The 15,331-nt window shown below is 39.0% G+C and overlaps 1 protein-coding gene and 1 long non-coding RNA gene across 10 annotated transcripts in view; one reads left to right on the top strand and one right to left on the bottom strand.

The window, feature by feature from the left end:
* LOC113602267 (uncharacterized) overlaps positions 1-15,331 on the top strand; it is a 293,893-nt gene that overhangs the window by 201,744 nt on the left and 76,818 nt on the right. The window lies entirely within an intron of this gene.
* The window catches only part of MFAP3L (microfibril associated protein 3 like), an 84,670-nt gene that overhangs the window by 31,272 nt on the left and 38,067 nt on the right, over positions 1-15,331 (bottom strand). The window contains exon 4 of one of the 9 annotated variants that reach the window (XM_027068910.2): positions 1,907-9,408. The exons of 7 other annotated variants lie outside the window; for them this stretch is intronic. In XM_027068910.2, coding sequence (XP_026924711.1) covers positions 9,376-9,408 — 33 coding nt within the window. In that variant the 3' untranslated portion in view covers positions 1,907-9,375. One more of the 9 variants, XM_053216720.1, reaches the window with a different exon arrangement.

Here is a 15,331-nt window from a genome sequence, read left to right as displayed (position 1 = left end):
GATTATTTTTTGAATTTTATAAAAGAATGGTTTTGTTTTACTGGAAAACCCCACTTTTCAAGGAGTCAAGAGCCTCATGCATCAATATCAGTATGAAGGATACTTTTATTTAAAAAATACCTAGTTCTTCCCTAGGCAGACTTTTCTGCTTATCAAGATTAGTGTGCTGCAGTTCACTGGTAGGTATCATGATGAGATGCATAATTACCTAGTCAACAATGAACACAAGGGGGTTCTATTGAATTTCTGGAATCTAATCTGCTGGTCTGCAGAAAAACAATGCAATGCATACCCATACGTGGGGGGGGGGGGTTCTGAGAAATACTTAGGATTATTCTCTACACATTCTCACCCTTAATTTTTTTCTGCGCTTTAGCTTAAATTTAATACACAGTGTAAAATAGAAGTAGATCTAGAGGCTATTAGATTGGAAAAACTATGGTAAATGCACCCTATTAATTTTCATGAATGTATTGCTTATTGGGTAAGAAGATAATGTAACCCAATGCCAGTAGGATTTGTTCTGACTCAGTTTAAGGACAGATTACAAAGTAAGCACTTGATAATTGCTGAAATTAAATTCCTGAGTATTTAGCAAGAACAATTAAGATTTTATTTGTATAATAGTCTCATAACAGTACACACCAACTGGGCCTAACTTCAATCCATAGCTGGATCTAATGGTTCCTTTATCAAGTGGTGATAAAGAGGTCAAGTGGAGCTCAGAGAAACACAGCAAATAAGTAGAGAGAAGTGATTTACAAAGAGGGTTCAAAAGGATTTCTACTGTGTCATTAAATAATACCTAGGGTCCAGCCTCTCGTGACTCTGCAAATGCTAGAAAAGAGGATTTACAGTGAGACTGGGCAGACTGATGTTATATAAGAAGGCAATAGCTGAGCCACCCTGCCAGATGCCAGGTCAGTGGAGCACTCTGGGATCCTGGAACTTTCTCAGATTCACACAGCAGTGATTATGGATCTAGGCCATTCAGGGGAGCGTGAAGAGTGGCTGCAAATGGACTCTAGCAGAAATGTTTGGAATCTGGCCCTGAATTCAGCCTTCACTACTGCCTCTAGAATGTTATTAAACTTCAGGATGGAGGGTAGTATTAGCACCAAGACGAAGAACTGGATGATTTGGTTATGAGTGTGTTTCTGTCTGGATGGGGTGTCATGGAAGATGTGACAGGGGATAGGTAGATTTTCATGGTGGCATTTATCAGTCCCACTACTGCAAGATCACATGTGTGTTGTATTGTGATGTGGTTCTGCCATTATAAGACCTATCCTTTTGATTATCTATGGTTACTGTTTCTGAAAATGACCAGAATCGCTCAGATCCCTGTTGGCACTGTTTTGTCTTCCTTGCTTGCCGCTGGCCGCCAATAGGGTGCTGGGTTGTATGTACAGGTGTGTGTGTCCACATGAACACAGGTGCAGGTGTGATGGGGAAGTGGGGCACACAGGTACATAAGCAGTTTATCACATAGGGAAGCGGTTCAGGGCCTAATAACTCAAGGCCTCTTAGACAAGTTTGCTGAGTGTCCCAGAGAACAAGGATGAACAATGGTGATAATGTTCTGAAGCTGGTAACAATGTTCATGGTGTGGGTCAGTGGAGGGTAGGCTCAAGAAGGAGAGAATGAGAATCAGTTTGTAAGGTCCAGGGATGAGGACACTAAGGAGGAAGTCAGGCCGGTGGAGATAAATGAAGCCTAATCAAATAGGAAGTTTGGAAAGAGAGGTGGAATTAAGGAAATATGCAGGCTTATCTTTCAAAGGCCTTTGTAAAATATGGAGGAAAAGTTAACTCATAGCAATGAAAGCAATTAATGTTTGGGCATTTTTGTGTCTTAGTGGATACATACGGTGACCAAGAATGGGTGGAGGGGCCAGAGATAATTAAGGCATAAATATGAATAAATGCTAGTATCTCTCGGATATTCAGTAGTTGCCTGCGTAAATTTGAGCACCACACGGCCTGTGAAGCAGCTGGCTAACTTCAAATAGGAGGAAAACAAAAGTGTCCATTGCCCACTGGGGCTGAGGCCAGAGCTGGGTAACTGGTCCAACTTGCCACGTAAGAAGACCAAGATGAAGGGGCATGCAAAGCTAAGGGGAGATTGGGTTTCTCTGAGGGAAGAGGAGGTAGGGGAAGAAGTGGTGACTGAGAAGATGAAGCAGCAGCAAGCTGCAGAAGGCCTCTATCTCCCCATGAATGGTGTGAGTGAACGGTGGCCCTTCACAAGCATAGGCACTGGCTGTGTAAGGAGAAATACGCACGAGCAGCAGCAGAATGTGCAGGCTCACTATTTTGCAGTCAGTATATGTATAAGCTGGTGTGGTGTGCCGATTATGTTTATAACCTCCGCCCTCTCAATCTTGAAATAATTCCCTCACTTAATGAGTCCCATTTTCCTGCTTCTACAATGAGGTCAATGTGCGGTGTCACCCTGTTTGTGCCTTGAGAGCAAATCAGGGAAGATAAGGACCTGATCATGTAGGAAAGGAAAATTGAAACTCAGCAGCTGTTTGGGGTTACATTTCCATCAGAGCTAGTCTGCCTTGGTGAAGATTTACTGAGGGGGTAGCACAAGCTCCAGGAACTGGATTCTCTAATCCTATTTTTCACTAGAATTTTGGTTTCTTTTGAGGTGAAAGAAACCTAGAACAAAACCAATGCAATCTGAACGGTTAATGTATTAACCTATAACAGGGATTCATTGACTGTCCCCACCAATATCTTCACTGCAGAAAAGGCATGGTTTTATTCTGTTCCATCTTTCAGTGACTGTAAAGTTCTTGTGGAGAACATGACATGTAATGACATAGAAGTAATTTCAATGTCACAATTCATTTCTCTTGAACTCACTGCAGATTTTAATTGTGGAAAATTGTCTCACCACGACACCAGTAGAGTGGACAAGAGACTTTTAAATAACTCTTTTAAATATGAGGTTAAAGTGTGAGAGAGAAGAAAATGGGAAGACATTTAAAGTTATATTCTATTCATGAGAAAAGAAATCTACCCAGAAAAACCATCCTGAGAACAGGGGAGTCTGTACAAGTAGGTTTTAGGTTCAAAGAGATTCTTCAAAATGCACTTTTTGCCCTTCATGAGGCCCTATAAATGAAGATAGTTATTCCGATCCCAATAAATCCTAATTAGCTAGAGGACATATTAGTTTTTACTTAATTAACGTTTACTAAACATCAGTAATCCTTAAGGTTCTACAGGAAGCACTGTGGCAATATGGGTGCGAGTCCTGTTTGTATAGAATTCACAGTCTAGTAGCTAAAGAATTTAGTATAGTCTTGGGAAAATTACTTCACTTTTTTTGTTTTTTAGAACATGGTATCATCTATTAGGCTAACCTGCCTGTAAGATGGAGGAAGAGTATGTATTGTTATAGAGGGGAAACCAAAGAAAAGTCATAAGGGTTTACCCTGCTTTATCTAATTATTTTAATAATAATATAAAAAGAAAAGACAGGAAATGTTACATCCCACTGTTTTTAAAGAACTAGAAACAATTTTGTTAAGACTGTGAAATACAGCATGTGCACAGAAAAAGAGCAAAACTTAGACCAGAATAAAATTGAGCATTATAGTCAGAGTATGGCATGTAGATTTTGTGTTTAATCCTGAGGTTTGAGTGGAAAATACAGAATAGTAATGTTACTGCTATGGCAATTGCAAAGAACATTTTTGAACTTTGATTGAAATAAAGCATCCTAATTAATACATCATGCTCAAAATAAACAAGTATTTGAAAGATGCTTTAATGTTGCTACTCAACTGAAAGCCTGCCCTCCACTACCACTGGGAATAAGTTTTTAGAAATGATTTAATAAGTTGATTTTTAAAACAGGACACTGCTGGGCTACCTGGGTGGCTCAGTTGGTTAAATGTCCAAGTTCAGCTCAGGTCATGATCTCAGATTGTGATCTCACGGTTTGTGGGTTTGAGCCCCACATCAGGCTCTGTGCTGACAGCTCAGAGCCTGGAGCCTGCTCAGATTCTGTGTCTCCCTCTCTCTCTGCCCCTCCCCAGCTCATGTTCTGTTTCTCAAAAATAAGTAAACATTAAAAAATTTTTCTTTTAAAACAGGAAACTGATGATTAGCTTAGAACTCAATGCTTTAAGCACTGAAGCTCATGTCATTGAGGAGACAACAAGGATTAAAACTGAAGGGATTTTTTTTTTGACTAGAAATTAGATGAATATAATTTTATATGATTTTAATGACTGATTTGTGTAAGCTAATGCATATACTATTTTCCATATTTTAAAAATTCACTGATGATCTGGGCATGGCTAATCTTGGGTAACAGTGTGAAATAAATTCTTTCTTTTTTTTTTTTTTAGTTTTCTCATATTTCCCTTATGCAACTCCTCTTATGCTTCTAAGATGTCAGCATGCAGCTTTTTGGCTTCTCTGGCCCTCCATCCAGGGAGGATGCCCTTCTGGAAGTCTCCTTGGAGACAACATCATTCTTTTCTTCTACCCTTTCAACACTCCTTGCCCCTTCGGTGCTCAGATTTCATCTGGTTGTTGGGTAGAGTCATAGGATTAAACCAATTCCTACTCTGTATTCACGATGCCTGACAGAGGCTTAAGGTGATTACTAGGGTCTAGGGTATTTGTGTAATAAGAGAAAAATGGTACTCTGAAGGAATGAATTTTTCATGATGTCATTTCAGCGGCTTTGAGTGAGGACCTTTCAAGACTCAAGTGACCCTGCTCCAGAGTCTGTCTCCTGCACATTCCCTTGAGTTGGGTTGGCAGAGGATCTTCTCCCTCAACAGTATGGCCCATGGTCTTAATCTCAATATTTGAGATGTCACTGGCATTATTAGGGTTTTACTATGGCCCTTGATGCTTAATATAACATCAGAATCAATATTATGGCCTAGGTGCTCGGCATTTAAATTCTAAGTCCTGTCCTGTCCAAGAGGGAAGGATACAAGGCTGACAAGATTGCCAGTATCACAGAGGTTGTTTGAATCTTTACTCTTGATTTTACTTCTGCCTCCCTTAGTTTGGGGATTTCTTGGGTGGTGATGAGTACCAGACATTTTAGATACTGGAGGGACTACTTTTTCTTCCCTTGAGACTTGTTTTAAAGTTTATTTATTTATTTTGAGAGAGAGACAGCACAAACAGGGAAGGCGCAGAGAGAGAGGGAAAGAGAGAGAAGCCCAAGCAGGCTCTGTGCTGCCAACACAGAGCCCGTTGTGGGGCTCAATCCCCTGAAACGGTGAGATCATGACCTGAATCAAAACCAAGAGTCAGATGCTCAACCGACTGAGCCACCCAGGCACCGCTTCCCTTGACATTTTAAAGACATGGAAAAACCATGCCCTTGTTCTATGTTCAGTGTCTTTTGGTTGCAAGAATAGTTTAGGGTGCCAGTGGGATGTTCAAGAGCTCCCCCACAAAGATACTGTGACCTATTGGTACTTCAGATCCCATACTTCTCAAGTGTTTTCTAGAATTTCAAATATATGGCTGTGCTCTTCCTTCATGTTTCAGAAGCCATCTCTCTGTCTTCATTGTGTCCTTTCAAGAGGGACAGGAAACCAGATAGGAAGTAACTGACAGATTTTAACATAGTTCTATGGAAAAACACACTTATTAGAATTAGTTCCAGACACGTTTCAGTTATCTGAGTTTACGGATTAAAAAAAAATGTGTTCTGGGGCGGGACAGGAGCAGATGTGGTTGTAAGAAAGCAACGTGAGTGATCCTTGTGGTAACGGCATTGCCCTGTATCTTGGCTGTGGTGGTAGATACACAAAATACATACATGCAAATGAGTACATGTAAACCTGGGGAAATCTGATGAAGATCAATGTTGCTACCCTTATTGTGACAGTGTGCTACACAGTTTTGTGAAATGCGACCATTGAGGGGAACTGGGTAAAGGGTACCTGGGATCTCTCCGTATTGTTTCATACAACTGTAAGTGAATCTACAATTTTATATCAAAATAAAGTCTAAGTAAAATGTGTTTCATGTTCTAGACTCAGAGTATTTTGAAAGATAAAATCCATACATGCAACATAAAAGCACACACACATGTTCACAAAGAATAGTCAAGGTTCAGTCGCCCCCACGCCCCCACTCAGTGGATACAGACAGTTTTGCTACCAATTGGAGACAATTTTGTGTTTAGGCAAAGTACTGAATCTAAATTTGATGTCATAAGGCATAGCCATTCTCTTTAGATCTCATATAAAGAGGACAAGTGTGACTATATTATGATTTTCCTATCCTGGTGAATGTAAATGTTTAATAAAGAAGGAAAATAATCTGAAGGTTCACAATTCTATATTTGCATTGATTTTTATATTGAAGTGTTGAAAAAATCTTATAAGGAAAATGTTTAAAAAGGCAGTCCAAATCCATATGTAAGGACTTGGAAGAAACGAGTTGCATGTTTTAGGTATTCTTACATTGTTTTACACTATTCATCCTTTCCTGGTCCACTTGGGCTGCTGTGACAAAAATACCATAGACTGGGTGGCTTAAACAACAAAGATTTAGTTCTTTTTTTTTTAATTTATTTTTTATTTTTTTAATTTCTATTGAGAACAGAGAGGGGCTGGAGGAGTAGAGTGAGGGAGACAGAGGATCTGAAGCAGGATCTGCAGTGACAGCAGAGACCCTGATGTGGGGCTTGAACTCACGAACCCTGAGATCATAACCTGAGCCACCCAGGTACCCCTAAAGATTTAGTTCTTAATGTTCTGGGGGCTGGAAGTCCAAGATCAAGGGAGGGGAAGATCAGTGTCTGGTGGGAGTCTGCATTCTGGTTCATAGACAGCTGTCCTCTTGCTGTGTCCTTACATGGCAGAAGGGATGAGGGAGTTCTGTGGAGCTTTTTTTTTTTTTTTTTTTTGAGAGAATAAGTGGGGACAGGGCAGAGAGAGAGGGACAGATGATCTGAAGTGGGCTCTGTGCTGACACCAGCAAGCCTGATGGTGGGGCTTGAACTCACAAACCGTGAGATCATGACTCGAGCCAAAATCAGACGCTCAAATGAGTAAGCCACCCAGGTGCTCCTATGGGGTCTTTTTTATAAGGGCACCAATGCCATTCATAAGAGTGTCATGCTTCATGATCTAATCCCCTACCAAAGGCCCCACCTCCAAAAACCACCACATTGGGGATTAGGATTTCAACACAGGAATTTTGGATGGACACAAATATTCAGTCTATTGGAAGCATAGCATATTAATGTTTTATTCTTGTGTTATAAACAGAATGTCTTCCATTTTTTTGCTTCAGATTAAGAAAAGCACTTATAGATCATCCAGCTTTCTGCTTTTTTAATCACACTGTAAATCTATCATTGACTCCAAATGATTGGGAGTAAACTATCTGATTAATAAAGTAGTCTCATTATCCAGAGTTAGTGAACTTGTATGAAACATAGCAATTTCCAATTTCAAAGGACTCACAGACAGTAAAGTGTATTTAACTCAGTCATCTACAACTCATTGTGGAATGAATAGTTAACATGATACAGGAATAATACATATATATTTTTAATTTGGGGTTAAACTTTTTTTCAAGATCTGGCAGGGTTTCAGAAGTATCATCAATCACAGTAATTATTGTGATGACCAAAAAATTAGGAACATTATAATCTGCACATTAAAAAAATTAATGATCACAGATGCTCCACATCAGCTGTCATTTTTCGTATTTCCTACAAATAGAATGTATTTAAATCCTCTGCAATTTTTGAAGGTGTTAACACTTTCAAATCTCTTCTTCAGATGAAGACATTTCTACAAATATGATGCCAAGTCATAATTTGTGTAATGTTTCAGTTTTAAAATAATTTCAAACATAACGGGCATTGAAATTTACTTCTTTTATGTTAAACTGATAAGTGTCTACTTCATGGTAGATGCTTTTTTTCATGGACTCTATTTGTTCTGTAATACAGCATTTTACTTCAAGCATAGTAACTTCATCCTCTGGCAGAACAGCTGAGGTAATGCCAACAGGGAGGAGCGTGGGAAACATCACCCAACAATAGGGACCCTCTGTAGAGCTAGGACAGAGAGTCCTACCTCTTTGTCCAGATACACTTGTCATTTTTGCCTTTGGTGTAAAAACCGTTAGAATTAGGAATCTTCTTGGGGCACGTAGGTGGCTCAGTTGGTTAAGTGTTCAACTCTTGGTTTTGGCTCAGGTCATGATCTCACAGTTTCATGGGTTCGAGACTGGCATCAGGCTCTGTGCTGACAGCACAGAGCCTGCTTGGGATTCTCTCTCTCTTTTCTCTCTCTCTGCCCCTCCCCCACTCTCGCGGTCTCTGTGTCTCTCAAATAAACTTAAAAATAAATAAATAAAATCCTAGTTAAAAAAAAGAGGACTTTTCTTAAAGCTTTGGGGAACTTTGTTCACCTTGCCATATGCCTAAGGTGGAAGAAGTGTGTGACATCAGTAGACATAATAATCAATCAGACCTAAAACCAGAGGTGCCAGTCGCTTCAGGGGTCTCTATTAACACATCAGCTTCATAGGAATCATGGAGAACTTCAGGAAGTAGATGTTATAGAGCATCTGCATTGAACAAAAAGTCCTCTAATTTTGCTAGAGTGATTTTTTTTGTGTGTGCATAACTTACTGGGACTCCTATTTCATAATGAATCTTAAAACATGAGTAATTGTCAGAAAACCCACCCCACTGGTAGAGATTTGTTTTTTGAAAATAACATATATATACACTTCTTTCAGTTGTTCTAATAGTCTTTCAAAAGTATACTAATATAATGAGGCAATTCATCTGCTGGTTGATTTGCTTTTTTTCTCCCTGCGGAACCACCCTTTATTCAGTGAGCTGTAGCCTTAGGACATCTCAGGGGCTGGGAAGGCGAGCACCTGATTCACCTGAATTCTGCCTCTAACACCCCCCCACTGGCAGAAACCATTCACTCAAAAGGGTGTGTGCCACATGGCATGTTAATTAGCCATATCAGGAGCATCCCGCATTTTTGCAATCCTTTTATATGAATACATTTACAATTTTAGTTTTGTGTTGACACTAAAAAGACAATTTTATTGTGGCAGGACTAACTCACACTTTTGGCTTCAGGGAACTCAAGGACCAGTGTGGTAGCACTTTTAAAATTCTTGCCTCAGTGCTTAAGACCCAGCCATGATGGAATATGCTGCTATGAGGAACGAGTTCCCCGTTTGTCAGAGATTTTCAAGCAGAGCTGAACTACTACATGTAGGCACATTGTAGAAGATACGTAAATTAGATAACTTCACATTGATTTTCCAACTCTGTGACTGTAGGCTTCTTTGAAAATCATGCAGATTAATATTAATCCGTATACAGCTCTTTTGATTAAGGCCCATGCAGAACATGGCATTCCAAAACCTGCAAAAAAAAATTTAGCAACTATTTGTTCTGGGTCTGAAAATAGGCGCCAGTGAAAATTACCTGGTTAGCATGAAACTTTCCTATTTACTCTTTCATAATGATATGATTGTTAATTTTTCCATTAATGCCAGCATAATACTCAGTTCTGGTTTTTTGTTTTTTGTTTTGCTTGGGAGAACCTGTGGATGTTAAGTTACATGTATAATTTATTGGAAAACTCAGTTATTTTGTCTCTTTAGTCTGCAGTAAATTAGTTTCTGCCCTTTTTGTCTTGCTTTCCTATCTGGTAGTCCCATCTGGTTTTGCTTACGTGTCCCATATCTCATCTGAGAGGGATTCAGTTTTTGAAGCTGATTGTCAAAGGGACCTACTTAGCATTTTTTTGAATTTGGGCTGGATTTGGTATTGTCTACGCAGATCTATTACTTATACCTTCTGTGGAAAGTTCTGGGTATGTGAGTTTCCTGGTTTTTTTGGCTTCTCCAGAGTATGCTTTATATTACATGTTAAAAATCATTTCCTGAAACAGATAAGAATACATTGCTATAAAGTTTGTTAGGATGGAGTTAACGTTTCTGAATTTGGATAAAGTTTGTAGTTAAAAAAAAAATTATTTGCGGGGCACCTGGGTGGCTCGGTCGGTTAAGCGTCCGACTTCAACTCAGGTCACGATCTCGCGGTCCGTGAGTTCGAGCCCCGCGTCGGGCTCTGGGCTGATGGCTCAGAGCCTGGAGCCTGCTTCCGATTCTGTGTCTCCCTCTCTCTCTGCCCCTCCCCCGTGCATGCTCTGTCTCTCTCTGTCTCAAGAATGAATAGATGTTAAAAAAAAAAAATTATTTGATTTTTCCTTTTCTCCCAAGATACGTCATGGATGCAAAAGGTAGGGAAAAGAATTGGTTGGGAATGCAAGCTGGTGCAGCCACTCTGGAAAACAGTATGGAGGTTCCTCAAAAAACTAAAAATAGAACTACCCTACGACCCAGCAATTGCACTACTAGGCATTTATCCAAGGGACACAGGTGTGCTGTTTCTTAGGGACACATGCACCCCCATGTTTATAGCAGCACTATCAACAGTAGCCAAAGTATGGAAAGAGCCCAAATGTCCATCAATGGACGAATGTATATAGAAGATGTGGTGTATATATATAATAGAGTATTACTCAGCAATCAAAAAGAATGAAACCTTGCAATTTGCAACTACGTGGATGAACTGGAGGGTATTATGCTAAGTGAAATTAGAGAAAGATAAAAATCATATGACTTCACTCATATGAGGACTTTAAGAGACAAAAACAGATGAACCTAAGGGAAGGGAAACAAAAATAATATAAAAACAGGGAGGGGGACAAAAACAGAAGAGACTCATAAATATGGAGAACAAACTGAGGGTTACTAGAGGGGTTGTGGGAGGGGGGATGGGCTAAATGGGTAAGGGGCACTAAGGAATCTACTCCTGAAATCATTATTGCGCTATATGCTAACTAATTTGGATGTAAATTTAAAAAAATAAAACAAGTTAAAATAAAAACAAAGAAAAAAAAAGAATGAGTAACGGATTTCCTATCATTGGAAAGAATAAATCACATGCCACAATCACATGCCCTTCAGGTGGGACATGACACAAAATCCACACTCCTGCGCAAATCCTTTATTAAAGCAATGATCAAAACACAGGATGGAGCACATGGTGTTTTGTTTTGCTACTATAACATCAACTTAAATGCCATTTGTTTATATCTTTAAATTATTTTTAAAAAGTGAACATTTATAGTTCACAAATCCACCAGTTTGACATTTCTGCCCAGATAAAGTTTTTCATCTTATTTTCCAATTTTAACAAAGGACATCCAGAACTAGAGATATAGCAAGCCAAACATAAGTGCAAGCAAACATCTTCTTTGACCCTAACTCACTGTAAGCAGCTCTATGGTGTCTGACAGATACATCTGAAGGCTTTTATTACTGGTTAAATAAAATCAATTTATGCCAGAATATTCTTAGAACTATTTGTTTTCTATTTTTACATTCTCTGAGAGCTTCAATTTTGATTGTGGTATTCTAAATATTAGCCCCCTTCAAAATGATATCTCTAAACTATCTCAAAGATCATTACCACCCTCATATGATATTTTCTTGTATAACAGACACGCACTCAGTCCTTTGGAAAACGTATTAAACAATTGTTTTGATTTCCAATCCCCCACCATTGATTTGTTTAATCCAGACCTGATTAATCACTGTAGAAACCCTAAAAAAGTCATTAGGAAAATGAATTTTGTTATCTACTGAGGGATTTTTAAATTAATAGGTGAATGTAAAAATGGCTAGTGTCTTCAAGATGTCAGGTGCTCAAAAGATGTGTGTGAACATACAATGAGATTTGGTAGGTTTAAAGAGTACCAGTAAATTAGCTTAAAAAGCAAGAGTAGAAACAGGGATTATAATCTTAACGGAATGCCAAAAGGATCTGTGAAATAGGTACAGAACAGTAGCTGAACTGTGCCGAATATAAAATACAGTATCTGAAAGATAAGTTAAATGCTCCATTTTCTTACCAAATGAAACACTGACAGGAAATCCCCTGTTAACAGAACCTCAGGGGCTGCCATTTAAGAGTTAGCACTGATAACAACACTGGATTTCAATCTACGAATAAAAGGTGGCTGATTTGCCTCTCCCAAACTGTTTCTCCAATGGCTGGGATGGGTGTTTTTGCAGGTAAGCAGATCTGTGTTGGCTGCACTACACTGAGAGAGTGCTTGTTCAAAACATGCAAATATTCTTGTGCCTTACATTTACTTCGTGTGCTAAAGAGCTGAGCAGACCGTAGATCACCAATAAATAACAATCTAAGCATTAGACTTAAAACATGTCAGCAGTCCACTAAATAATTTACATAGCCAGAGTTCATTTCAGTCTTTTCATCAAATTGCTTTCTTATCTCACATTTGCCCTTCAAAGGCAAGCTTGAACAACACAGACTTCTACAGTTAAAAATGAAACAAACAATAAAAAAGATAAAGATAGGAAGGAGATTCCAGAATCCATTGTGTGGGATGTCAAGAACTTTTAGCCTTAGTTTTGAAAAAAGGAATGCTCATAAACATCTGAGACAACTCATTCTGGATGTAATGGCACCATAATGCTTGGGATGGGTGGGAACATTCAGCTATTTTTAGAGCAATTTCTATACGTTATACATCACATTTGGTTCCTAGAGATTTTAGTCAAGTATTAGTATTTCTTTTTGCTGAGTATGATATACAAAAAGATGAGAACAGTAGATGTGCCCTAAAGATATGAAAATATAATATATAAAACAAAACCATTATAAATTACATAGATTTTCAGTATAAAATTGTGTTTTTTTCCATTTAGAATAAATACCATCCAAGTTTACAGATCATCTAAGTGAATTAAATATGCACACGTATCTGAATCATTTTCAGAATTTCAAGGAAAGAAGTTGCTAGAGATATGACTCAGAAACCAGAGACTGATGTTGAGAATGACTACATAAGACCCAAAGGACGTAGCTTGGGATTTAGCGTTAAGCTTTTAAAACTGCCCCAAACAGCCTGACGCTCATGCGTGCACACAAGGACACACACATACAGCCATATGTCTATGAATTTCTATGAAGCTGAGCAGTTTATCTTTGAAAAATCAGCTGAAAGTCACAAGGTCTTCTACATTTTATATTCTAGAAGGAGAGAGCCTTTCTCATTTCACGAAGAAGATGTAGGATGGATAGGAAGAGTGTAAAATTTCTGGAAGGAGAAATCTCCATTGTAAACCAACCTCCTTTTAGGTTGGCTATGATTCTATCAAGAGCTTTTTGATGCCCTAATAGGGGAAAAGTTTGGAAAAATCTATATAATAATAATAATAATAATCTCCCCAGTCTTAAGAAGCTAAGACCAATCTGGAACATTCTTTGGTCATAAATTCCTGCTCCTGCTTCATTAAAAATCTGCTGATTTTAAAGTTTTTATTTCTTATCAATGTCTAGATAGAACTGATGCCTTTCCATGTGGAAATGTGCACATGGGTTTGGGTGGAATAACTGAACACAATGCAAAAAAGTTCACACAATATCACAAAATGAGCTTAAATTTGTTTGTTGTTGTTTTGGGCATATAGATCCGTAGTAAGAATTTGCTGGCCTCCATAGCAAGTGGAAAATGTTTATATTCTTAGAGTTGGAGATAAAGGTGTTCTGCAACCCAAATACATAAAATCCTAATCCAGAGAGCCCACATAGGAGTCATGCTTTCTCTTGACTGCTGTACTACTAGTTGCTTTATGTGACCCCCCCCCCCCCCCAAGACCCTTCTAACTAGATGCCAGCAGTTCATTCCTGGACAAGTTTGTCTAACCAAACTCCATGTCTTGTTAGATTGCCTTCCACACTGGTTGTCTATGAATAAAGAAGCCTGTCAGGCTACCCCTAAAGCCAAACCCACTGCCCTCAGCTGCACAGCCAAATACATTTGTTGTAAAATTTTGGACAGCAAAAAGCATCCAATCTCCTGTACCCATTTTGGCTCCCAATGTGGTTTGTCTCTTGCAGCAGGGACCTATCTTGGGAGATTACAAACTCTGTAAAACAATACATGTCTGAGCTAGAAGGGACCTTGTGACTCATCAAGCACAACCCCCATATTCTTCAGATGGAAAAGATTAAGCCCCAGAGAAGGGAAGGGAGTTGTTCGAGATCACTTACTAGATAGTGACAGAGTGAGGACTAAACATCTGGGTCTGCTCCTCAGTACCAACGTGGCCCATGTAACCTTCAACATCACGACCCCATCACTTGATGTGGCCATGACCCCTACAACAACTTTAAGGTTACTCCCCCTGCTTCTAAGTGACAATGAAATACCACTCATTCTCACTATGGTTAAATTTAAACTATAGAAGTGGTCCTAATGATGTTTTGGGAGAGAAGATCCACAACTTGCTTAAAATGCTATGATTATTTAAAACTGATCCTCCTTGAGTAAGGCAGCATAAAAAATGTTAGCTGAACCCAGAGATGAAAGTGAAAATCTGTTAACTGGAAAGACAGCAAGCATGATGATATTGATGTGGTTCTGTGAGAGAGACCATTTAAATGGTGCTCAGAGCCTATCTAGTCTGCCCCCTCTGACAGATAAGGAAGCTGAGACCCATACCTGATCAAAGCCAGGCAGCTAGTTATTGGCACAGTCAGGTAAGGTGTTGACCTTTGCATAGACTGACTTTTTCTCCTTTCCATAACATCATTCAGCCTCACATATTACTGCTTTCTTGTAAGACTAAAAAACAATTCAATAATTTGGCGTGAAATTTGATGACACAGTTCCCTAGGTCATTACTCCAACCTTTCACTTTCCCTTTCAAGACCAACAAGTTAGCTACGTGGTTCACAAAGCGGACCTGGTTACACAACTTCACAGATCTTTATTTTGCTGCCCTGAATTAAGTGTTTGAGTCACTCGATGGCATATGGCCCTTCAAGCCCTTCTGGGAAGTCAATATTCTACAACCTACAGGGATTCATCATATGCTGCTGTCTTCAGAAGCAATACATTTTCCAGATAATCAGTTTTTGTTTGTAAGATGATGTTACTTACACATAGAGAGCAGGTTTCATGGGTAATACAGGTATATTCGACCTTTTATAATTTCCCTCCACCAAAAGGCTCTCAGAATCAGACAGGTAAACACATTTGTTTTTGGCTAATAAAGTGCTATTCCTGGGCAAAATTTTTCTCAGTTTCACAATAGCAGCTTCGTTGGAAACAAAAAAAGTGATGTATGAAGATAGGCCTGGGTAGTGACAAAAATAATGAGCCTAGTAACTACTCGGGAACATTATAGGTGACTTGTAGGTATCAGCCCTGGCACCAGTGACTGATACCAAAGCCTCTGAG

The sequence above is a fragment of the Acinonyx jubatus genome, chromosome B1, assembly GCF_027475565.1.
Source record: "Acinonyx jubatus isolate Ajub_Pintada_27869175 chromosome B1, VMU_Ajub_asm_v1.0, whole genome shotgun sequence".
NCBI lineage: Eukaryota > Metazoa > Chordata > Mammalia > Carnivora > Felidae > Acinonyx > Acinonyx jubatus.
This window is presented reverse-complemented; position numbering and strand designations above follow the sequence as displayed.